Source organism: Gossypium raimondii, chromosome 9 (assembly GCF_025698545.1).
Source record: "Gossypium raimondii isolate GPD5lz chromosome 9, ASM2569854v1, whole genome shotgun sequence".
Lineage (NCBI taxonomy): Eukaryota > Viridiplantae > Streptophyta > Magnoliopsida > Malvales > Malvaceae > Gossypium > Gossypium raimondii.
In genome coordinates, this window is record NC_068573.1 from 25,339,880 (window position 1) to 25,366,475 (window position 26,596).

The 26,596-nt window shown below is 33.1% G+C and overlaps 1 protein-coding gene and 1 non-coding gene across 2 annotated transcripts; one reads left to right on the forward strand and one right to left on the reverse strand.

Moving 5' to 3' along the window:
- Positions 1–213: 213 nt before the first annotated feature.
- Positions 214–4,806, reverse strand: LOC105798598 (uncharacterized). Its single transcript, XM_012628722.2, has 9 exons — positions 4,390–4,806; positions 3,702–3,763; positions 3,171–3,225; positions 2,341–2,439; positions 2,050–2,136; positions 1,245–1,361; positions 1,017–1,109; positions 702–732; positions 214–590 (listed from the first exon to the last, which is right to left on the reverse strand). Exons 1-9 carry the CDS (start codon positions 4,483–4,485, stop codon positions 400–402), a joined length of 831 nt encoding a protein of 276 aa, XP_012484176.1. The 5' UTR covers positions 4,486–4,806; the 3' UTR covers positions 214–399.
- Positions 4,807–16,397: 11,591 nt separating this feature from the next.
- LOC128032862 (small nucleolar RNA R71) lies at positions 16,398–16,505 on the forward strand. Its single transcript, XR_008189203.1, has one exon. It is a non-coding gene; the product is annotated as a small nucleolar RNA R71 (small nucleolar RNA).
- The last annotated feature ends 10,091 nt before the right edge of the window (positions 16,506–26,596 follow it).

A 26,596-nucleotide genomic window follows, 5' to 3' on the forward strand; every position in this document is an offset into this window, starting at 1 on the left:
ACAAGAAAATCATAAGATCCATGCCTAGTTCTCTAATGTTTCGTATTTGACATGTATGCAAACACGGCTTTAAGGATATTACCCTCCAAGGAAACTTTAAAAATTTGAACCTATCCATGTCAGATATACACTCATATCCGAGTTCGAATAACAGAAGTAAATAATGCATGCAGTGTGCAAGAAATACAGGAAAGAGACAGCTCTAAATCAGCATACTCTCAACAATATCTCAATTGTTTCATTCTTTCTCATTCACTGAACTAAACTTAAATTGCTTATTCGCAACAACAACTCCATTGTATAATCAGCTATTTCTATGGAGAACTAAACCAACAAGCAAAGAAATTGAATCACAGCATATAAAAGAAGAGGAGAGAAGAATTTACAGGTAATTTTACTTCATTTTTCATGACCTTCATTGGCAGCAGCAGCATCTATCTTAATTATAAGAGGCTGGTGGAAATCTGTGGGTGCTTCACCCACGATAGGCAACGGTGGTGAGCCTACGATGCTATCAATATCCTCATTTTCGGCCAAGGCTTTATCTAGAGCCGATTTGGCAACTCTAGTCACACAAATCATTAAAACCACTGCATAAAAAAAATTAACCGATGTCAAACAAGGACATCATTGCAGTTGCGTAAATTCTAAGTATTTTCTTGACTATCATTTATCCTAGAATTCGGTCATTTGCAGCTTACCAGACACAGAAAGGCCCAATATGAGAAATGCCTGCACTCATAAAAAGCAAACATGGGTTGTAAGAACACAAGACAGAATTGTGATGAAGTAAAGCATCTTCATTGTCCTAACCAGAATTGCCTTATATAAAAATGAAAATACAACCCGGGCTTCCTTTCGTGCCAGTCAAAGCAAAGAATCTTATCGGAAAGTAATTATGTCCATTTCCTGGCCTAAAGGGGCCACAATTGAAGCTCAGCAACCACACACTGAGACCAATCACTTAAAATGAAAAGAGATAAACAATCAAACATATAAAGAATAACAAGACTTACCCAACGAGTAGTTGAAAACTCACTCCATCCATGTGTCACGTCAGAAAGATCCTTGAGTGTTGTTCCGACATAAACTAAAGCAAGTGTTATTGGCTGTAACAAACACCGTTCTCAGTGTTAAACCCAAAGCATAACAAAACCACCAAAAACTGAAACACGTATAAATAGCAAGCAGAAATTCTTGGAAACAATAAGTGAAAGGTGATAGTTAAAGAGAGATGCAAATACCATCATTCCTAACCAGGAGGCCAGCATGTATTCTAGAATAGGAACAGGAGTCACGGACAACAGATAATTCAACATGTTGAATGGGAGTAAGGGTACAAGTCGAAGCAGCAAAACGATCTGTGCAACAACAGAACAAAATTTAAGAATCTGAAGTGTGTGGTTCAGAAGAAGTCATTTCACATAAGCACACTGCTTACCTCAGGAAGTTCTAATGGTATTATCCATTTTCTCAATAAGATATTAATTAATATAGAGCATAAATTAACATACAGTGTTGCAACAGAACCATCAGGCAAACTTTAAATATCAGCCAGAATTGTTTTTCCTCTTTTCCCGGATATTGCAAGGAATTTCAGTTAACAGATTAGGATTACCAAACATAATATAACCCATATTCACAATTTGAGATCATACAAAATGGATTCAATGAACAAAAATGCTTGATTGTATTTGTAGAATGAGATGAATACCCTCAAGGAGAAATAACAAGTGACATTTTTATCTAGATAATCCAAAACATTACTTACTGAAAGCCCGAAAGCCACTTTTCTTTTATTAATTCAATGTCCTTCGAACTACTCAAACTTCAGAAGAAAAGAAAATTTTGCTCTTTCTTTTTCCCATTATTTGGCAAATAGCATTTTCATGAAGTCAAGATGCCATCAAATTTGATAACTCATAACGCATTAAGCATGATTTAAGCCAAAACCTATCAAATAGCATAAATTTAATTTAAGGCTTAGGGATAGACATATCCTACAAACCAAGATGCCATCCTTTAGAAATTAAGAAAAAGATTATAAACCTTAAAGCCAGATCTCCGTATTGCAAGTGCTACTGACCGGAACTGAGGATAATCCTTCAACTTAGAAACAACAAATGATCTCCCAATCTGTATAAGGAAAACATAATAAGATGAAAATTGAACGAGATACTCAAGAAATAAGTAAGAAACGGAAGTAAATATAAAGCAAGCGATAAAGTTTAGTGAAAACTGATATCAAACACATCAATAACCTGCCAAGAAATCAGTCAATGGAAGGTAAAGTAATAAGGCATAACATTAAAAGTTTTCAAAACAAAACAGTTAACATACTGTTCTGCCAAGAAGGAATGCCGCTCCCGCACCAAGGGTTGCACCAATAGAATCTGCAACAAAGCCCACAGGCAATCCAAAAAGATAACCACCACCAAGCTGAAACACAGTACTAGGTGAGTTTAAAGTTTGTTCACTTCCTGTCTAATTTTTGGAAGTTTCAATCTACAACTGTGCAGGGCAAGTACAATATGACACAACAACAAGAAATTTGATAAAATAGGCTGTAGAAAATTAAGGAAAAAAGAAGTTAAAAGATCATAGGGATAGTTTAATATTAAAATTAACTGTAAGAATGCAAGTCATCATACATCAACTCTCCTCCAGTAAATGACAAACAAAATTTTGGGTTAAAAATGGTTTGTTTTGGCAGGCAGCATAGAATTTAACCAAAAAGTGTCAAGAGCCACAATTTACCATACCATTACTCTAGATATTAATGCAAACTGTTATCAACACTAGTTGTAGCAAAGGAAACTTCAATCCTGATCCAGACACCTTACACAGGGCTACCAACTCATCTACAGAACCTAATTCTAAGTATATTAACAGGTAATTAAATTTTCCATATAGGAGTTGACCAAAAGCTTCCTAAAAGAGCCATGTATGGTAAATAATCAGCATCAGCACTGACTGGATTATACTTCTAAATTAGTAGATAAAGGTACGCTCCACTGACATGGACACCATGCCTACTCCATGGAAGAGAGCCACTAAGAAAGAATCACGATCAATGCTCCAGAGTTTGGAATGCAAGAAATTGCATGATCATACAAAATAGTAATAAATTTGGCTACACTGAAGCATCAGTATAGGAGTTTAACGCTTACGGTAAGCACTGAAGCTGGAACGGCCAAGACTGTCAAAGGAATATAAGCAACAGCCCTGCAAACCAACAAAGAAATATGAGTTGGAAAAGTAAAAAGAAAAATTCCAATACTTCAGAACTAAGTTATCTACATTCTACAGCTAATCAATTCACCAGCAAACTGGCCAATTGCCAATGCCAAAGTTTCAAATTTAAGAGGTATTCCACATAACTATGAGATGCTAATTTCATTACTCATTGAGGGGCATTTTATTCATGCAATGCTGAAGAACACATAACCTTACATTCTCTCCATGTTTCACATAAAGGAAATGATCCACTTTCTGTTTACATGGACAGAAAGCTAAAGACAGTAAGAACCAAGCAAACCGACAAACTTTCAACTCAGTTGAACAATGTTTCAACGGCAACATCAATTTATATTAGATTTATCATATTCATATATTACCGAATCAAACGAATTACATTCAAGTAGATGACTTGATAGATGCTAACGGAAGCCAAAAAAAATACAGGATTTCAAGTGACTTACAGCACAAGTGGACCCCAAGGTCCAAGATCCTTGTCAACCCATAACAAAAAATCCTTCAGAATCTGCAAGAAAAACTTATTTTCATCAACACAACAACTGAGCTTAATTTAAACACTAACAGCTAACATTGGGAAAGCGGGAGAGAATCAGAATCCTTAAGAATTCAGCTCTAAGGATTAATGCCCTAGCTAATTTTGCAGTCCCCCTCATAACTCTTTCATACATTGTCCCAGCTTTGCAATTTGTACTAGTTTCAGAAAAGGAACACAATTAGACAAATACATTGGGTTCAAAAGTACAGGCTTGGCTGCATATCAATCGTGAAACCTAAGACCAAAATCACAAATTTGCACTTATAACCTCAACCCCAAAATTTGCCACATAGGTAACTCATTTGAGTAGAAAACCCTACATTCAAATCTTCAATCGATATAAACATCCAAAAATCCATAAATGATTAACCAAAAAGGTCAAAACAGGAAAACCCCGGATTAGAAAAAGCTCAAAAAGAAAGAACAAAATTAGTACAAAAAAAACCCTACAAAATTAACAAATTATCAATCAAAAAGAGAAAACAACAAATACCCAGATCGGAGAACAAAATGAAAAAGCAAAATTAAGAAAAAAAGAGAGAAAAATAAACTTCACCCAGATCAAGGAAACGTGTAAATAGGTAGAAAAACCAAACCTTTTCAACAGGGAGGGTGAAACAAGCGAAAACAATAGCAGCAATAAGAAGGAGAAGAAGAGTAATCCTGAGAGAGGAACCCCAGGTGAAAGCCATTGACAACCTTCGACGCCAAGGCCTACACTCTTCGTCTTCGTTGTCAATATCGAGGATCTCTTGTTTATGGGATGAACGAGCCCTCAATCCTTCTAAGGTTGCCAGATTTGGCAAAGTTAAAAAGGAAACAGAAATGAAAAGAAACAAAAAAAAGAAGTGGGATTGTTCTAGCTTTGTGTTTGGTTTTTTCCTATAGCGGTTTTAGCCTAACAAACACTCAAAAGAATTTTGGGATTTTGTCTGATTGCTTTTATTTCAATTGCTTTATTGTGTTGTTTTGGGTATTGAATAAGCTTAAAATTTTGGGATAGGATTGAGAATCGCAACTCAGTAGGTAGCATCCTTTTCTTAGTCTCTTAAACATGCTTACTAAAGACACAATTTGGGTGAAAATTACCTAAAATTAATTGAAAATTTATCTATATATTAAATAGTAAAATTTTCCATAAAAAAAGTTAACTTTGGTAGAAATACTACTTTCTTTTTAGGGTAATCTACAAAAATAGTCACTTTTGTTTACCTCAGGTTACATTTTAGTCACTTATGTTTGAAATGTTACGTTTTAGTCACTTATGTTATTATTTTGTTACGAAGTGATAAGTTCCATTATCTCTCTAACAGTAATCCTATGTGGCAGTCCAACTAGATTTTAAGTGCCAATTTAGATTTCTAAATGGGATGAAAATAGATTTTAAATTAAATAAATTTAATTAATTAAAAATTTTAAACCTAAACCTTAACGAAAAAATTGTTCATCTCCTCTAGAATCGGTTAGGGCAAAGAAAATAAAGATGATATCCTTTTCTTTTCTTTTGTTTTAACTTTAATTACTTAATTACCAAATTAACCTTTAAAACTTTAATAATTCCAAAAAACCATGTCCATAAGTATCCAATATCAACTCAATTGGTCTATTTATCATCCAAGTCCTTTAGATTAAAATTTCATAGCTATTTTATACATTTAACAAATAGAACCCTACTTTTACACTTTTTACGATTTAGTCCTTTTCACGTAATTAATCATGCAAATGTCAAAATTTCTTAAAAAATTTTAATACAACTTTAATAACATCCCATAGGCATTAAAATAATAATAAAATAAAAATTTACTCTTTGAATTTATGGTCCCAAGACCATTGTTCCGATTTCACGGAAAACGAGTTGTTACATGTATCAAGTTAATTAGATTGTTATGTTTAATTATAAATCAAGGTAAGTTATTCGTTTTAATACCTATGAACTTATTAAGCTCGAAATGCTTAACTAGTTGTTTTTCCTATTTATGTACATTGTTAGTTTGCAGAACTCGTCGATCGGATCACCTCAAAGCTCACATTATCCTACTATCGACTCAATAGACTTTTGCTCGTTTAAGCTTGATTATGTGGCATGTACATAGGTGTTATACTTATATGAGTTTACGTTGGCTAGATAGTTGTTTTGAACTTGGTTAATGTTTGATTTTGGAAAGCTAATGTCCATATATAGAATAGTGTATGTTTTGGTAATATGATAAAGCTCTAAATGTGACATTTGAATGCTAACATTGCTGATAAAATGGCATGATTAATGATAATGTTGAATAGTTATATGGCATGGTTAGATAGATTGAATTTGACCTACTTGAATTGTTTAATTTTGAATCCAAAATTGTGGTAGGTTGAAATGAATGTTTGGATTTGGATGAATGACATGTATTTGGCTTGTAATTGGGATGATTTCATACAGGAGAAATTTTATATTGATGCACCAATTGTGTAAAATGATATAGTTAGTTGAAAGAGGTGCCAAAAGGCCTATTTTGTGCCAAAAACAGAGTTCACGTCGCGACGTCAAGTGATGGTTGTCACGACGAGATTTGAGTTTTGGACCACGATGTGATGAGAAACCCCATCATTACAATGAGGCAAAGCAGACGGTCATGTCACGAGGAATTCCTCACGTCACTATGTCATTTTAAAAATTTGAAAATATTGCAATTTGGTCCTAATGTGATTCCAGGGTAATTCTAGAGCATACGTCAGCTTTTATAAGACCCGAGAAAGATAATATAATTAAATTTATGATCTGTAATGATGGCATTTGTATGATTTATGTTTATATTTCATGTTATTGTAACCCGTAGGTTTGTGCAAGTGTACACAGTTGTTATCAAGTAATAAGTAAGTATCGAGTTATCGTCTTCACAGGGAATGTATTTGTGCTAGGTCACTTAATTTGTAAAATTATATTAACAATTTGGTAAATAAAAAACACAATATAGTTGAGAAGTGGTGATTAAAATATATTAAACTAAATGCAATGATCCCTAATGCAAATTATCCTAAGTATGCAAACTATATGAATGAAATAGATTTTAGTAAAATTAAACACAATTTGCAACAATTATAACATAAATAAACTAGGATAATTACTTTAATTAAACTTAATTTATTATCAACATGCTTAATAACATTCAGAAAAAACATTCCATGGCAACTCGATCTTTCATGATTTTGGAAACCACATTAGGTCCTTTCGGAATCATTTACTTAGTAAATATGCATTTTACTGATCCTTATTTACTAAGGGTTTCTTAGCATTCGTGTGAGGTAACAGGGAGGTGTTAGGTTTGAAACAATTTAATCACACAAATCTAAAAACTATGTAGATAACAGAGCTTGGTCAGAATTGTTATGCAACCTACAATTTAATCGGGTCAGGATCTAAATTGAGCATGGACATTTCAATTATGTGTCCATTAGCTGTCGTCTGGTCAGGATCGCTCAGCTAATTCAAGTGCATTTCAATCACGTATGAACGAAATACAGACTTGATTTTAATTGAAAACATGATCGATTGAGGCACAAACATTATAAGCATGAATCAAATAAATATTATTTAATCAAAGTAATCATCCTAGCTTAAATAAAATTAAGTTATCATTTTTGTAAACAAGAATAAAGAACAAATAGCAAACATCTTTATATTAAATTAAAGAAAAGAAAGATTAAACCCAATTTAGAGTGGCTGTCACCCAAAACTCTAACTGATGAGGCTCATTCGTTCCTTTGATGATGGCTCTCCGAGGTGGTCGATTAAGGGCTCTTTAAGAGGCTTAAATTGCTAAAATCTCTATGAAGAGATGATGCTAGAAGTGGGAATAGAAAAGGCTAAGAGAATTTGGAGAGAAGAGAGAATGATGCGTGAGGGATGACGAATGAAGGAATGAGAGGGTTTTATTTATAAGTGAGGAGAGGGGGATAGTTTACTAAATATAGGAGTTTTCATCTTTTGAAGAATCTTCCATGGGTGGCCGACCATAAATTAAGCAAGTTGAGTTGATTTTTCCTTGATTTTTGGTCAATTTGAGTGCCACAACAACTCAGGACTAAGACTCGGTCAAGTGCAAATCTTCAAGTAAATCTCTAATTTCTTCAAATCTTCTTCAACTCTTCAAGGACCTTGTGTAATTAAACCAAATAATGGTTTAAATAGACAGCCATGTGCAGTCGAATTTTGGGTTGACTTGGTCTCCAATTTGGATGGTTTTGTAAATCAACAAAGCTATCAGACTTGTCCAAAATAAATCAACAAGTTAGAGAACCAAAGAATAATATTTATCCAATTTAATTAATTAATTAAAATCCAAATTGTTAATGAAATATTTTAAAATGAATTATTAAATATAATTTTATATTTTATTATTTAATTTAATCATGCATGACCCACTTTATGTCTTAAAAAATATAATATATTCAAATTAATATAAAATAAGCCATTTATTGCATGAAAACTATATAATAAAGCATAGAATCACATTTTACTAATTTCTATGTCCTAATTTCATGTTTTCACATATTTCATTAATTTATTAAACAATTACTTAGTTTTAACAACAGATTTAAGTAAAAAGGTGATAAATTACATTGGAAAAATCCTATATATTTTTCCGTTTACACACCTCCAAACTTAAATCATTGCTTGTCCCGAGTAATGTTTATGCACAGCAAAAGGTCTTGCTAAGGCAAAATTGCTAATTGTGTAAGCAACATTAATCTTTGTCCCATAATCATGCATTAATAACTTCATGCTTATCGATCTTCTTTATTAACAAGTAATTCATATTCAAACATTCCTTAAGATTATACTAAGCTTCAAAATATGCCAACATGAATCATAGTTTGCATGTATGTCACAACCATAGATAACATTCTTCATTCAACATAATTTCCTATCAATTAAGCAAACAATCACAAGGCTTATTTATGATCTTCATATGTTGAACTTAAGACTTCCTCTCCACTAATGTAGGTGACATAATCATTAAATCAATATGTCTTTTATAAGGTTGTAATGGGGCTAATTTAAAGGTGGGGATTTTAAGAGATGTGACATTTCGGTTTTAAAAATCTTAACCTTTAACTTTGTTTTGGTTTTCTCGTAATACAACATTTTCCTTTAAGTGAACCTTTGGAACACCCCCAAACTTATTTTGAACTCAAGCTCATACATTTTTTTCTTTTTGGAGACTGAGCGAACTTTTTTTGCTTTCTTTTAGTATGAGCACATACATCTTTATGAAAATTTCCTCAAATGTTGATTCCCAAGACAACTTTAGTTAAGATAGGTGCACAAAATTAGGATAATTTTAAAAAGATGGTAATTGGCTTATAATGTAGGTTCATTGCAAAAATAGGACTTTAAGCTCAAAATTACAGTTTCAAGGGTCTAATATCATAGGGTTGGCTTGAAAAGGCTCAAACGGTCCAAAGAAATAGTGCCTATATCATTTTAGATTTTTATGTCCCCTAGGATTTCGCCTCAAGAAAGTTACTAAGTCAATTCTAAAGATATAAACCTTCATGCATGTCTAATCTCAAAAGAAACTAAGTTTTCATGGCAAACATTACTAAGGCTAAAATCATACAAGCATTCCATTCTTCATGATAACATACTTTCATTTAGATAAAATCATCATTCATACTTGCATACAAACTATCTCAGTAACAAAAATATCTCTAAACATTTATTTATTAAAACATACTTATGAAACAAATAATTGAAGCATACTTGAAAAAAAGTTAAAAGTTTGAGCAATTTATTTGCCTTACCCCCTTTAAAAAGAAGCAATATCGTCATTGAAAGAACAAAGTATTGAATGAAAACTAAACACCAGGTAGGGTTGTAAAGAATAGTCTTATTCTTTCTAAAGAAGTGTCAAGTTTGTTCATGCTTGCTATGTTTTATTCTGCAGAAATTAAATCCTAATTACGAAAGAAATAAATTCCTAAAGACCTAAAAATAATTAAATAAATAACAGGACAAGAGTTCCCCTTTTATTTTTCCGACTTATTCCACTTGTCTTTTTTAGCTCCATCTCTGCTTGCATCGTCAGTATCTTCCATCCATGTCTCATAGGTAGCATCTGGAAACTCAGGAACAAAAGTATTAGAGATATTCTTAAAAGTATTTCGAATTGAGTCATCTTTAATTTTTGCATATTTCCAGTAAGTTTGTTGTTGATTGTGCATGAACTTGCACATATCCATCAAAATTGACAACTCCGATTTCCTTGAAGTACTTGTAAAAGTCGGCATGGGAGTTGTATATTCAGGTTCAACACTTAGCTTGACTGGTTCTTCTTCTAGCTCAACCCTTGGTTTAGGAATGTTCGGTTCCTTATCAGATCCTTCCTCTTCAGTGTCTGTGACTGAATTAGCTTCAGTTTCAGTTTCATATGTTGACTCCTCTGTATCCAGCTCAGTTGGCTCTTCTTGCTCGCCTTGATTCAGTTCATGCACCCTCTCTACTAATCTTTCAAGATCATACTTTGTAATGCATCCTTGAACATATCGCCCCTTCAGATTTGCTTGTGTTTTAACACGGGCTTTTAAGCAAAGTGAAGTGATTAATGATGGGAAATAAGCACTTTCTGCCTTCTTTTTAGCACAATTTTGAATCTCATTGAGGATAATTTTCCCAACAGTAATGGAATTTTCTATCAAAATTTCATATAACAAAAGCATCCGTTCCATCGGGATGGTGGAACTATGTGAGATAGGCATAAAACAGTAGCAAACAAAATAAAACCATACCATTGCTACTGGTTTTAAGTAGTCTTTTCGACAAGAATGGTTCCCATACTTTCTTATAATCCATTGGGATCTCGGATTTGTCACAACATCAAGCCCTTGTTGAAGAAAATCCCAATTGATACTGTTCATCATAAGGTAGTACTCATCTTCTTCAACATCAGGTAAATTAAACAAATCATTGATGGACTTAGAAGTAAGAGGTTTATTTTTCTTTCGAACGATGACTTCAGTAGCTTCTTGCGTAGTCAAACTAGTATAGAATTCTCGAACTAGTTCATCATTGAGAAGTGAATGAGCATCACAAAATCGTTCCCACTTGAGATAATTGATTTTCTTTCTAATCGGTATAGGAACAACCATCAATTCATTACTCTTCAAGTGAAAACCTTTTTTCCGGCATCATAGGTTGATGCTTGAAGATTGAATCAAATCTCTCTTTCACTTATTGATCGATCAAAATCAGGTTTTCAGGAGTAGTCTTTGAAGATCTGGTTCTTTTACGAGACATGATATCTTTTCCCGAAAATTTGGCAAAGTTTCTGCACAAAAGAGAAACGAGAAATCAACAAAATGGGTAGAACTTGCTACAACAAAAATCTTGCGACGGTAATAGGGAATTTCGGCAAAAAGGGAAGAGAACTAGGGTTTCTTTCAGGATTTGAGGTTGACGGTACAAAAGGGAGATTTAGGGATTTTTAGGGTGTAAGCAAATTGCTTTGAGGGATATGAAAATGAGTAGAATGGAGAGGGGTTTATATAAGGAAAAATTAGGGCAACATGTAGCAAAAAATTAGCTACATTAGGGTTACTTAGGCGGCAAGCAATGGGTGTGACGACAAGGCATGGATTTTCCCTCCTTTTTGCTGTCTCAGGCCTCAAACTCAGACTGTATCTTACTAAAAAAAACTGATTAGTACTTGGGCCAAATTTGACCCCCTTTATTAACATAAAAATTTAAAATTTAAACAGAAAAAATTTTAAGGCTTAATTAAAAAATTTCTTCTTAACAAATTATATTAAATTAATTCCCATGAAAGGTTAGAGGGGTCACAGCGGTCCCGCTTAAGTTCCAATCTCCTTAGACAGAATTAATTAAATGTAATAAGTTAAGAAAATAAGTTCTAATTATTTATTTATTTACAAAATGAGTTCATGAAAAATTAAAGGTTTGTTAATTTGAGCGAAGATTTAACTTTCTCAACTTTACCATCCCAGTAGTGTTTGAGACGTTGACCATTAACTTTAAACGTACCTCTGTAATTGTTGTATAATTTAATAGCTCCATAAGGATAAACTTGGTAGATGGTATAAGGTCCTTTCCATCGGGATTTAAGCTTCCCAGGAAATAGCTTCAACCTTGAATTAAACAACAAAACCTTCTGACCTTCTTTAAACTCGAGAGGTTGTATGTGGCTATCATGCCATCTCTTTGATCTTTCTTTACACATTTTGGCATTCTCATAGGAAAACAACCTCAGCTCTTCCAACTCATCAAGTTGTAAAATCCTTCTCTCACCGGCTTACTCAAGATCAAAGTTTAACTGCTTCAAAGCCCAGTGAGCTTTATTCTCCAACTCTAATGGAAAATGACATGCCTTTCCAAAGACTAACCGATAATGAGTCAGTCCTAACGGAATCTTAAATGTTGTTCAATAGGCCCATAATGCCTCATTGAGCCTTCGAGACCAATCTTTTCTGCTAGGGCGTACTACCTTTTCAAGGATACCTTTGATTTCGCGATTCACTCTTTCAACTTGCCTATTAGACTGGGGGTGATAGGCAGTAGCAATCTTGTGCTTCACATCATATTTTTCAAGCAACCACTTAAGCCATTTGTTCACAAAGTGAGAACCTTCATCACTAAAAATAGCTCTTGGTGTCCTAAATTGTGTAAACACAAGCTTATGTAGAAATCACATGACTACCTTAGCATCATTTGTAGGGTATGCTTCAGCTTGAACACTCTTGAATACATAGTCCACTGCAACTAAGATGTATTTGTTCCCATATGAAGAAGAAAACGGGTCTAAGAAGTCAATGCCCCATACGTCGAACAATTCAATCTCCAAAATGTTTGTTAAGGGCATCTCATTCCTCCTTGATATATTTCTAGTCCTTTGGAATTTATCACAGTTCTTCACATAAGCATAAGTATCTTTAAATAGTGTAGGCCAAAAGAAACCTGCTTACAAAATCTTTGTTGCAGTATGTGAACCACCAAAGTCCCCCACTTGGAGACGAATGGAAATGATACAAGATCTCAGCAACCTCGCTTTTAGCTACACACTTTCAGATTATATTGTCTGCACATTGTTTAAACAAAAACGGATCCTCCCAAAGATAATACTGACTATCATGAAGGAATTTTTTCCTTTGTTGGTATGTCATTTCTCGAGGAATTATTCCACATGCAAGATAATTGGCAAAATCAACAAACCAGGGTATTTCATGAATTCGATTTACCTAAAATAAGTGTTCATCTAGGAAATTCTCGTTGATAGGCACACATGACTGAGTTACCTCATCTTTCTCCAACCTCGACAGATGATCAACTATTTGATTTTCGACACCTTTTCTATCTTGGATCTCAAGGTCAAATTCTTGGAGTAAAAGTATCCAACGAATTATCCTTAGTTTTGCATCTTTCTTCGTAAGCAAGTATTTAATGGCCGCATGGTCGTAAATACTGTAACTTTGGTACCTATAAGATATTAGCAGAATTTGTCAAAATTAAAAACTATAGCAAAGAGTTCCTTTTCAGTTATCGTATAATTGTGTTAGGCTCCAGTCAAAGTTCTACTTGCATAGTAAATAGGGTGAAACACTTTATTTCTTCTTTGACCCATCACAGTTCTAACGGCATAGTCACTTGCATCGCACATCAACTCAAAAGGTGAGTTCCAATAAGGTGTAACGATTATTGGGGCTGAGATTAACCGCTTCTTTAGCTCTTCAAAAGCTTCCAAACATGCTTTGTTAAAATCAAACACTGTATCTTTCTCTATCAACAAACACAACGGCTTAGAAATTTCAAGAAATCTTTAATAAACCTTCGATAAAACCAGTATGGCCTAAGAAACTTTTGACCCATTTCACATTCATTGGGGCCGGTAATCTTTCAATTACGTCCACATTTGCTTTATCGACTTCAATTCCTTTTTTGAGATCTCATGACCTAAGACAATCCCTTCCTTGACCATAAAATGACATTTTTCCCAATTAAGGACAAGATTCATCTCTTCGCATCTCTTCAGTACCTTAGCCAATTACTCAAATAGGTATTATAAGTGTTACCAAAAATAGAAAAATCATCCATGAAAACCTTAACAAAATTTTCAACCATATTACTAAATATTGCCATCATGCATCGTTGAAAAGTTGCAGGTGTATTGCATAAACCAAAAGGCATTCGCCTAAAATCAAACATACCGTATGGACAAGTAAAGGTTGTTTTATGTTGGTCCTCCGGAGCTACAACTATTTGTTTATATCCCGAATAGCCATCTAAAAAATAATAGAATTTATTACCTGCCAGTCGATCTAACATCTGATCCATAAAAGGCAACGAAAAATGGTCCTTTCGAGTGGCTTTGTTCAACTTTCTATAATCAATACAGATTCTCTAACCGACAACAGTTCTTGTTGGAATTAACTCGTTCCGGTCATTTTCAGCAATCGTGATTCCACCTTTCTTTTGCACACACTACATTGGACTTACCCACGAACTATTTGAAATAGCATAGATGATTCCTACATCTAACCATCTGATCACTTCTTTTCTCACAACTTCTTTTATAATAGGATTGAGCCTCCTTTGCCCATCAATTTGAACTCTTTCACCTTCTTCTAAAATGATTTTATGCATGCAAAAAGAATGGCTTATACCTTGAATATCAGCTATGGTCCAACTAATTGCTTTCTTAAATTTCTTTAGAAAAGCAATTAGATGCTCCTCTTGATCTTTTGTCAGTTCTGTTGAAATAATCACAGGCAAAGTAGAACAATCACCTAAATAAACGTATTTCAAATGGGAAGAAAGTACCTTTAGTTTGAGTTTAGTTGGTTCTTCAATTGACAACTTAGGTTGCACAAATTCTCTGACTTCCAACTCTAACAGTTCAAACTGTATGGATTGAATAAAATTTCCTGGATTGGATTCCATCAAAGCCATGTTTTCTTCACCTTCTTCACCCTCCAAAGGTTCAAGATATAAGGCTTTTTCCAATGGATCTTCTTCAAAATTACTTTCCATAGAAACCAAGGTTTCTATCTCTTCCATAACTGAACACTCCACTGTCGGATCGGGAAATTTCATCATTTTAAGAATGTTAAAAGTTACCTGGTTGTTTTGAACTCGCATGGTGAGTTCTCTTTTCTAAACATCCTCGATCTTTCCTTCGGGATATGCTAAAGATTGATCCACTAGCTGAAGCGTCACAAATTTAGGTCTTACTTCACTTATCCCTGACATCTTGAAAATAGACTTAGGCATCAAGTGGATACTCACTCCTAAGTTACACAAAGCTTTACCACAGTAGGATTCACCAATGTTATAGGGTATAGTAAAAATTCCTCGGTCTTTCAATTTCGGTGGCAATTTGTTCTGTAAGAATGCACTGCACTCCTTTGTCAAGGCAACAATTTCATACTCACTCAGTCGTTTCTTCTTGTACAGTATATCTTTCATAAACTTCACACAATTTGGCATTTGTTTTAAAGCCTCCACCAACGGAATATTGATGTCTAACTGTTTCAGAACATCCAAAAAAATTTTAAATTACACATCATGTTTCTGCTTGTTTTGCTGCAATCTTTACGGATATGGAGGTGATGGAAGTTTCAGTTGAACCGAACAACTTTTCTGAGTAGGTAAATCTGCATCCAAAGAAGATGTTAAAATATCTGAATTCACTAAGTCAGGGTTTACCTTGTTAGACTTTCCAAATTCTGATTCCTTTAGTGTAGGAACTTTAACAGCTGGTTGATTCTTCTCAATGGGATTATCTTCGACATCAATCGATCGGGGTTCTAGAATTTTACCACTTCGCAATGCCACTACCATAATATGTTTTTTTACCCAAATTTCTTGGATTCTCAGTATCACTCGGCAAGGTTCCTTACGGTCTATTACGTAGCTCCTAGCTAACTGACCCATTTGGTTTTCAAAAATTTTCAGTGTTGTTGCTTGGTTTTGGATCAAAGTGTCATTTTTTGCCATGTACGCTTGCAACAAGTTCTCCAAACTGTTTGATGCCTCAGCTTGAGGTGGTTTTAGAGCTTGCTGATTAAACCCTTGAGATTGGTTGGGTCTTTATTGTAATAAGTTGTTGTTCGGTCCATTTCCTTGGTTGCTCCAAGAAAAGTTAGGATGATTACACCATGAAGGATTGTAGAAGTTGGACTGGGGTCCTTGTCCACTCCTATTTTGATATTGGTTCCCCATATAGTACATTGACTCGAGATTTGATGGACAATTCTCAAAAGAATGACCTTCCCCACAGTACATACAGAAAACTGTTTCAAACGGTCTTAGTGGCTGAGCTGCAAAATTATTAGTACTATTAGCGGTTAACTATTTAACATAGAGGAAATAGACGATACCTGAGCTAATAACGAAGTGAGAGTGTCAACTTCATGAACTCCGGCTACATGTCTTTCTAAAGCTGTTCGATTTGTTGGCCATTGATAGTTATTACTCATGATCCTCTCACTGGTCTCATAAGCCTCATTATAAGACTTAGAAAAAATTGCACCATTCGCGAAAGCATCTACCATCAATCTTGTTTGTGCATTGAGACCATTATAGAATGTCTCCAACTGGATACAATGAGGAATCCCATGATGAGGACACTTACGAAGTAACTCTTTGAATCGCTCCCAAGCCTCATACAAAGACTCGTCATCCAATTGTTAGAAAGTTGTGATCTCATTTTTGCTAGGTGGGAAATACTTAGCCAAAAATCTCTCTGCTAATTCTTGCCATGTAGATATGGAACTTGGTGGCAATGAATTGAGCCATGCTCGTGCTCGATCTCGCAACGAGTACGAAAACAAATTCAACCTTAGTGCGTCTTCAGTTACACTAACTATGTTAAATGAATCACTCACCTCCATAAATAATTGAAGGTGGAGATGTGGATCTTCCATGGGCATACCACTAAATTGGCCCATCGTTTGTAGCATTTAAAACATCACTGGTTTCATTCAAACTGGGTTGCCTCAATATCTGGACTTTTAATTCATGGGTTTAACTCACTGAAAAGTGGCACAGTATATTGTCTGATGCATCGATCCCTATCATCGGCAATGAGGATAAGATTTCGTACATTATCGGCTTCATTACCTTGGTCTTGATTCTAATTTCCAAGGCCCGTCTCGACTTGTCTTTGAGCTATTCTTTCATGTCTTCTTTGTCTGAAAGTTCACTCAATTTCAGGGTCTACAGGGAGTAAATCGATAATTCGATTTATGCTCATAAACACCTGAAAAGAAAATCACAATAATCAAATTGAAAATAAATAATTTCACGAAAAAAATGACTATGCAACTGTTGACAATCCCCGGCAACGGCACCAAAAACTTGTAACGCGTAGGTTTGTGCAAGTGTACACAGTCCTTATCAAGTAATAAGTAACTATCGAGTTATCGTCTTCACAGGGATTGTATTTGTGCTAAGTCACTTCATTTTTAAAATTATATTAACAATTTGGTAAATAAAAAACACAATATAATTGAGAAGTGGTGATTAAAATATATTAAACTAAATGCAATGATCCCTAATGCAAATTATCCTAAGTATGCAAACTATATGAATGAAATAGATTTTAGTAAAATTAAACACAATTTGCAAAAATTATAACATAAATAAACTAGGATAATTACTTTAATTAAACTTAATTTATTATCAACATGCTTAATAACATTCAGAAAAAATATTCCATGGCAACTCGATCTTTCATGAGTTTGGAAGTCACATTGGGTCTTTTCGGAATCCTTTACTTAGTAAATACGCACTTTACAGATCCTTATTTACTAAGGGTTTCTTAGCATTCGTGTGAGGTAGCAGGAGGTGTCAGGTTTGAAGCAATTTAATCACACAAATCTAAAAACTATGTAGATAACAGAGCTTGGTCAGAATTGTTATGTAACCTACAATTTAATCGGGTCAGGATCTAAATTGAGCATGAACATTTCAATTATGTGTCCATTAGCTGTCGTCTGGTCAGGATCGCTCAGCTAATTCAAGTGCATTTCAATCACGTATGAACGAAATTGAAAACATGATCGATTGAGGCACAAACATTATAAGCATGAATCAAATAAATATTATTTAATCAAAGTAATCATCCTAGCTTAAATAAAATTAAGTTATCATTTTTGTAAACAAGAATAAAGAACAAATAGCAAACATCTTTATATTAAATTAAAGAAAAGAAAGATTAAACCCAATTCAGAGTGGCTGTCACCCAAAACTCTAACTGATGAGGCTCTTTCGTTCCTTTGCTTTGCTCCTTTGCTGATGGCTCTCCGAGGTGGTCGATTAAGGGCTCTTTAAGAGGCTTAAATTGCTAAAATCTCTATGAAGAGATGATGCTAGAAGTGGGAATAGAAAAGGCTAAGAGAATTTGGAGAGAAGAGAGAATGATGCGTGAGGGATGATGAATGAAGGAATGAGAGGGTCTTATTTATAAGTGAGGAGAGGGGGATAGTTTACTAAAAATAGGAGTTTTCATCTTTTGAAGAATCTTCCATGGGTGGGCGGCCATAAATTAAGCAGGTTGAGTTTATTTTCCTTGATTTTTGTTCAATTTTAGTGCCACAACAACTCAGGACTGAGACTCGATCAAGTGCAAATCTTCAAGTAAATCTCTAATTTCTTCAACTCTTCATGGACCTTATGCAATTAAACCAAAGAATGGTTTAAATAGACAGCCATGTGCAGCCAAAATTTGGGTTGACATGGTCTCCAATTTGGATGGTTTTGTAAATCAGTAAAGCTATCAAACCTGTCCAAAATAAATCAACAAGTTAGAGGACCAAAGAATAAAATTTATCCAATTTAATTAATTAATTAAAATCCAAATTGTGAATGAAATATTTTAAAATGAATTATTAAATATAATTTTATATTTTATTATTTAATTTAATCATGCATGACCCACTTTATGTCTTAAAAATATAATATATTCAAATTAATATAAAATAAGCCATTTATTGCATGAAAACTATATAATAAAGCATAAAATCACATTTTAATAATTTCTATGTCCTAATTTCATATTTTCACATATTTCATTAATTTATTAAACAATTACTTAGTTTTAACAACGGATTTAAGTAAAAAGGTGATAAATTACATAGGAAAAATCCTATATATTTTTCCATTTACACATCTCCAAACTTAAATCATTGCTTGTCCCGAGTAATATTTATGCACAACAAAAGGTCTTGCTAAGGCAAAATTGCTAATTGTGTAAGCAACATTAATCTTTGTCCCATAATCATGCATTAATAACTTCATGCTTATCGATCTTGTTAATTAACAAGTAATTCATATGCAAACATTCCTTAAGATTATACTAAGCTTCAAAATATGCCAACATGAATCATAGTTTGCATGTATGTCACAGCCATAGATAACATTCTTCATTCAACATAATTTCCTATCAATTAAGCAAACATAATTTCCTATCGATTAAGCTATCATTGTTGTAAACAAGAGTAAAGAATACATAGAAAACATTTTTATATTAAATTAAAGAAAATAAAGATTAAACCCAATTCAGAGTGGCTGCCACCCAAATCTCTGACTGGTGAGGCTCCTTTGTTCCTTTACATTGCTCCTTTGCTGATGGCTCACCGAGGTGGTCGATTAAGGGCTCTTTAAGAGGCTTAAATTGCTAAAATCTCTATAAAGAGATAATGCTAGAAGTGGGAATAGAAAAGGCTAAGAGAATTTGGAGAGAAGAGAGAATGATGCTTGAGGGATGATGAATGAAGGAATGAGAGAGTCTTATTTATAGGTGAGGAGAGGGGGACAGTTTACTAAAAATAGGAGTTTTCATCTTTTGAAGAATCTTCCATGGGTGGACGGCCATAAATTAAGCAGGTTGAGTTTATTTTCCTTGATTTTTGTTCAATTTTAATGCCACAACAACTCAGGACTGAGACTCGATCAAGTGCAAATCTTCAAGTAAATCTCTAATTTCTTCAACTCTTCATGGACCTTATGCAATTAAACCAAAGAATGGTTTAAATAGACAACCATTTGCAGCCAAATTTTGGGTTGACTTGGTCTCCAATTTGGACGGTTTTGTAAATCAGTAAAGCTATCAGACCTGTCCAAAATAAATCAACAAGTTAGAGGACCAAAGAATAAAATTTATCCAATTTAATTAATTAATTAAAACCCAAATTATTAATAAAATATTTTAAAATGAATTATTAAATATAATTTTATATTTTATTATTTAATTTAATCATGCATGACCTACTTTATGTCTTAAAAAATATAATATATTCAAATTAATATAAAATAAGCCATTTATTGCATGAAAACTATATAATAAAGCATAAAATCACATTTTAATAATTTCTATGTCCTAATTTCATATATTCACATATTTCATTAATTTATTAAACAATTACTTAGTTTTAACAACGAATTTAAGTAAAAAGGTGATAAATTACATAGGAAAAATCCTATAGATTTTTCTGTTTACAGTTATTCGACCATAGTTGCTTCAGCAACGATTTTAGCATCCCATAACTCAGACCCAGCGATCAAGTTGGGCGAGAGGTGTTATACACAGATTTTAGTATAGTTCTTGGTTTCTCAAGAACATTAGCTACTATTGGTCAGAGGCTCCTCAAGTTGCTTTTGGATGAGATTGCTGCCAATAAAAGATAGATCAAGGACCTCAAAGCATGAAATAGTAAACTATTGGCCTTGAAGTTGGATATCTTGGCTAGGCAGCTTCAATGATCCCTTTGCAATCATTGAACTAAAAACTGTAATCGTGAGTGAGTATAATGCAATATGAAAATTTTTTAGTAACAATAACCACATCTTTTTGGGCAACGATAACCACAAACTTAGGATTCTAATTCTTGTCAATACAGTTTGGCGATTCACTCAATCCAGTAATTTTTTCTCTTGCCATTACATGTTTTGGATAACATTAACAAACTTATATTTTTGTTTTTATTGTGTTATTATCTTCATGTATGGTTAAATTACTTTGAGATGAAGTAGACAAAGATTTTTTGATTGAGGAGGAGGTCCTTTAAGGGAGAATGTGTAACTATAGTTATTTTATTTTTTCTGTATATGTTTTGTTTAAGAATTTCCAAAGAGGGAGATTATTGACACTTTTGAAGGCAAGGGAAAATTTTGTGGTTGTTTTTGTGGCAGAAACAATGGCCATAACTTGAGGCGTTGTTTCATTGCCATACTTGCCTATTTTCAAAGTTGGCATATTTTAGAACAAAAGCATTGGGCTATCTGTTTTGAAGATACTTGGACGAGTTAGATCCCAAAACATGAAAACCAATTGAGTTGAAATTGAAGACTTGAAGATTGGTTACTTATGGAACAAGTAATGTCACTTTTCTATATGTGATTCATTGAATTACAATGAGACTCTTATGGAATTATTATCCTATGCTTATTTTTAGCTTTAGTTTATAGAAGAGTGATTAAAATATGAAACTTATCTAAGAAAAACTTAAGTAGTATATAAACTTAAGTTTTATCTAGGTTAAAAGATAACCGAAAAAATGAGAGATAAAGAGAGCACAAATTTGTTCTAGTTTGAAACATTTTATGTGTGCATTATTTTTGTACAATGGTAAGGTCACTAAATTAGTGAGAGTTAGACCGATGTTAAGACGTAAATAATTATTTGTACTATGAGAAAGATAGTGGATCATTGCACTAGGCAAGGTCCCGCAGACGTAAACTGAGGTTGAATTGCGTAAATAATTTCGGTGTTCATCTTTACATTTTTGCACTTTCGATTTCATGGTTGAAGTTGTGGCCACAGTTTCGATCACTAGTTTAACCATAGTATCTATTTGCAAAGCAATTACCTCTTCTTTTCTACACATGCTAAAAGCTTGCACTATGCACATGTAACAGCCCGATTCTGGGCCTAGTCGGAACAGTGGTTTCGGGACCACAAATCCGACAAGGGAAAATATGACTATTGTTATATTTTTATGGTCTACAATTTTACGGAAAAATTTTGTAAAAATTTTGTTCAAAAATTTCGACGTTTGGGCACTCAATTTAGTAAAAAGGTCTAAATTGTAAAAAGTGCAAAAGTTGAGTTCTACATGTTAGAAGTGTCAAATTGTTATGAAATTCTAAATTGGGGGTCCTTATGTGGTAATTAGACCATTAGTTAATTGATGGACAAAAATAGACATAAGAAATGGGTGAAATAGATTTTTTTAAATGGGGGGCATTTTGGTCATTAGTAAATAAATAGAATTAAAATGAGAAAAAGATGGAAAAATGGTGTCCATCTTCATTAAGTTTCTGCCAAAATTTGGAAGACACCATAGCTAGGGTTTCTTTGCTTTCTCAAGCTCATAGTAAATGCATCCTAGCCCCGTTTTTAATGTTCTTTGCATTTTTGAAATCCTCGTAGCTCGGTTTAGCTTATTTTATTGTTAATTCATGTTAGGGTTTATATTTGGAAAAATACCCATAGGTGAAAAGTGTTTATTTTGCTGTTTTATGGTGGAATATGAAGCTAGAAATTATGTTAAACAACTTTTGCTAAGCGATTTTAAACGAAAACGAGTAAATTGACATAATCGGTAAAAATAGTTAATGTTCAAAAGTATGTGTTAGAGTGAGAATTTGATGTTGCCATAGAAGGGAAAAATGTTCAGCATGTTATAAAACATAAGAATAAGTGATGAAGTTTAATTTCCGAGCTTGGGGACAAAAGTGTAATTATGCAAAAGTTTGGGGGCAATATTGTAATTTTTCAAAAAGTTGGGTGGTGGATTATTTTAATAAATGTGGACATTAAATGAGTTAAATTTGCCATTATAGATCAAGAAAGACGAGAAGACTACCTCAAACGGGGAAAAGAGAAGGTAGTGGAGTAAATTACAAAATTTCGATATTTTGCACTGAGGTAAGTAAACATGTGATTTAATGCATTATTTTGATATTATTCAATATATGTTAGTATTTAATAGAACATAGAATAAATATTTGGCAAGATCCTAAAAATGTGGTTAAGTTGGGAAAGGTGGTAAAGTGTTGAAAATATGGGTTTCGGTTGAACACTTAGAATAAGCCGGAGTACATTGAATATGAAGGGGTTGCTAAGTGCTGATTCCCCGACTCATTGGTGGTTGCTAAGTGCTGATTCCACCGTATCTTTAAATATAAAGGGGGTTGCTAAGTGCTGATTCCCCGATTAATTGGTGGTTGCTAAGTGCTGATTCCACCGTATCTTTAAATGTGAAGGGGGTTGCTAAGTGCTGATTCCCCCAAGGGGTTGCTAAGTGTTGACTCCCCGAATGATTGGTGGTTGCTAAGTGCTGATTCCACCATATCTTTGAATGTGAAAGGGGTTGCTAAGTGCTGATTCCCCGAATCAATGGTGGTTGCTAAGTGCTGAATCCACCGATAACGGTTAACATTCTGAGTGTTCAACGAGGAAATTGGGAAGGTGAATATTTATGTATGGTGGACAAATTTATGGGAGGAATATTGGGTTTGATACATAGTCAACCCATGTATAAGGTAAGAGGAAGTATCAAAAACTACAAAAGAGCAAATTAAATATAAAACTGTTTTGAACAACGGCAGTTGGGCAACTTTGAAAAATCACCATAAATGGTGGAAAATGAATTGGAGGTTGAATAATATATGAAATTAAATCTGAGTGAGTATATTTTCATATGAAAGAAACAGAGCAAGCAAAAGAGTTGTATATTTGGGGATATTTGAACTTATTTGAGACAGGGCTGGATTGATTTCGAAATCCCCTGTTCCAACTTTGGAAAATCACAAAAAATTGTAAAAAAATAATTATGGCCTGAAATTTATATGCTTGGATTCCTTATTGAGTCTATTTTTAATAAAAACAAACAAGACCATTTTTTTAATTTTGTACAGAGAGTTAAGTAAATTTTAGTAAAGGGAGGTTAGAACCATCAGGCAGTGAAATAGGGGAATATTTAAAGAATAAACTGTACTAATTGGCTAAATAAAAAACTCTTTAAATTTTATGGTGGAAAGGTATATGAGTCTAGTTTCGGGGAAAATTTACGAAACTTAATTTGGAGTCCTGTAGCTCCAGATACAAATAAATTAGCGTCTGTGATGCAGAAAGACAGTTTGCTGGAAATTAAACGAACCTTGAAATTTATGTGTGACTAAAATTATGTTGCTATGAAATCATGTGGGAAATTTATTTATTTGTCATATGTTTACTTACTAAGCTATATGCTTACTCGTTTTTATTTTCCCTTGACTATAGTGACATCAGCCAGCTCGGAATTTGGACGAAGTCAGGAAATCATCCACACTATCATCAAATTTTTGGGTATTTCGTAATTAATATTTTGAAATATGGCATGTATAGATGACTTTATGTGATGTGGTATAAATATATATATAGTGTTGTTCGGTTTAATATGTTGGTGATTATTAATGGAAAAATTATGTCTGAACATATATCTGTAATTGGTTGGAAATATTGAAGTTGTTTGAAATTGTTTTTGGAAAGTTGCAAGGGGTTTTACGTAAAAACAAGCCGAAATGCTGCCGAAATTTTTATAAAAAAAAATTATAAGTGTTTGAGTTCTAGTAATACCTTGTACTCTGTTTCGGCAAGGAACACGGGTAAGGGGTGTTACAGCACATGCTTAAAGTTGATAAAATAATCAAGTGAAACATACCTATTGCATGCATAAAAATCACGGGAAAGCTTCTTGTATGTAACAGCCCGTTTTTTAGTGGTGTTAGAAATGACAATTTTGGAACTAGATTTTCGATGATCGAGTCCATAAATATTATGATTTGATATTTATGAGATTAGTATAGAGGTTAATTAAGTTTAGTCCATTAATTTTGTCATTTAGATAGTTAATTAAGGTAAAATGATTAAATTGTAAAAGGGGTAAAAGTTAATTGTTATGGATTTTTGATTTACTGAAGGACCAATTGAGCAATTGGACCTTTTATTATTATTGGTTAGTGGGATTTTGTGGTGGAAGTTACTAACTTTGAATTATATTATGATATTAATATATTAAGTTAATAAAATATGGTTTTGTTAATTAAACTAATTTAATTAATGTTAATGTAAGTATAAATAATAAAACAAATGTTGTCATCTTTATTTTCTTTTCCCTCCACCATATGAACAAAAAGAAACCTAATAAGCCATTTTTTTATGTTCAAGCATTTCAACCATAAGGTCACTGTTTCCTGTGTACCAATTTGTAAAATTTTTAATGTTTTCAAAAGTCTCCATTGTTGAATACTTGATGAAATTGGAGTTAATTTGTTAGATTTTAAGATTAGTAATGAAAAGGACTAATTTCTAAAGTTTAATTGCTAGTTTTTGAACATAGGGACTAAAGTGTAAAACTTTGAAATTGATGTTAAAATTTTGTAATTATAGATAATAAGGGATGTAGAAGGATAAAATCTAGATCGGTTATGAAATCGATGTTCAAATTTGAAATTTACGGTGATTTCAATTTTAGGGACTAAATTGAATAAAATATAAAAATTTAGGGAACGTTCAAAAAGTGAAATTGAACTGACTTATTTTTAAAATAGGCTGTTATAAGATGCTTGGAATTGAGAAATTGAAATGAATTATCATATAAATCGGGATTTTAATCAATCGGAGGATAATTGAGGAAAAGGCAAAATTATGGATTAGTCCTCGATGTGTTGGTTGTTGTTGATTTAACCAGGTAACTCTATATGGTATGATTCTATTTAAATTTTTATATAATTTCACTATGAATTGGTGTATATTAGATAGTAATTTGAATTGTTTGCAATTCGGTACAAAAGGTGAGATATAGACTAAATCATAAAGAAATGATAAATTGAATGCAATGAAAAAAATTTAAGATAACTAATAAATTGATTGCTGATTATGATTGATCGAATCATATTGGTATGAACTTGATTTATTATCGCGATATAGGACTAAATTGAAAATAGGAAACTTGGTGAAATTATGAAATTGACTTGAAATTGAGACAAATCATGCTATGCTATGTATGAAATGATATATTGTTTTATGAATTGATGATATTGAGATCGATAAAATGAGAATCGAACTTGTAATGAAATTGAATTATTGATTACTCTATTAACTGTTTAGTAGTTTAATGCTCTCTATTCAGCACTTCAAATTATTTGGTAAATGGAAGGTGAGAAAATGAAAACGAAATGAAATGATATTAGATATAGATTGTTAAACGTTGAATAGATATTGAAAATGGAATTGGATTGTTAACTTCATGTGAATAATACTGGATTGGTATGTCAAATGTTACGTGGCTATAAGATATGTTATATGATAAACACACCTTGTTGAATTGTGTTACCGTGATTAGGCATATCTGTCAAGTTGAATTACTTATTGTATTTATATGTAAAGTGAGGTAAGTCATTATTAAATGCCTATGAACTTACTAAGTTTCTGAAATGCTTACTTTGTTGTTGTTTTCTTTTTCTGTAGTTGACAGCTTACGAAACGTGTCAATCAGATCGTCTAGAGGCTCACACTATCCAACCTTTGATTCGGTAGCCTTTGATTGTTTTATGTTCAGTTATGTGGTATGTATATAGGGTTAATAAATGTTATTTTGAATGGTAGTCTGAGTTTGAATCTTTTTGAATGTTGAATTTTGAATTGGTAATGCTTATATGATAATGTGAATATGATGGTAGATTGCTAAATAATACATGTATTACTTGAACGGAAAATTTGGTAGTTATATGGCATAACTTATTTGATGGTGCATTGGTATGAA

What these genes read in the sequence shown, in the direction of transcription:
- LOC105798598 (XM_012628722.2), bottom strand. Translation starts at nt 4,485, where the DNA reads ATGGCTTTCACCTGGGGTTCCTCTCTCAGGATTACTCTTCTTCTCCTT. An exon ending in TCACCCTCCCTGTTGAAAAG is followed by an intron (nt 3,764 to 4,389) that starts GTTTGGTTTTTC and finishes TTTTTCTTGCAG; the next exon opens with ATTCTGAAGGATTTTTTGTT. An exon ending in TACGGAGATCTGGCTTTAAG is followed by an intron (nt 1,362 to 2,049) that starts GTTTATAATCTT and finishes GTTGTTGCACAG; the next exon opens with ATCGTTTTGCTGCTTCGACT.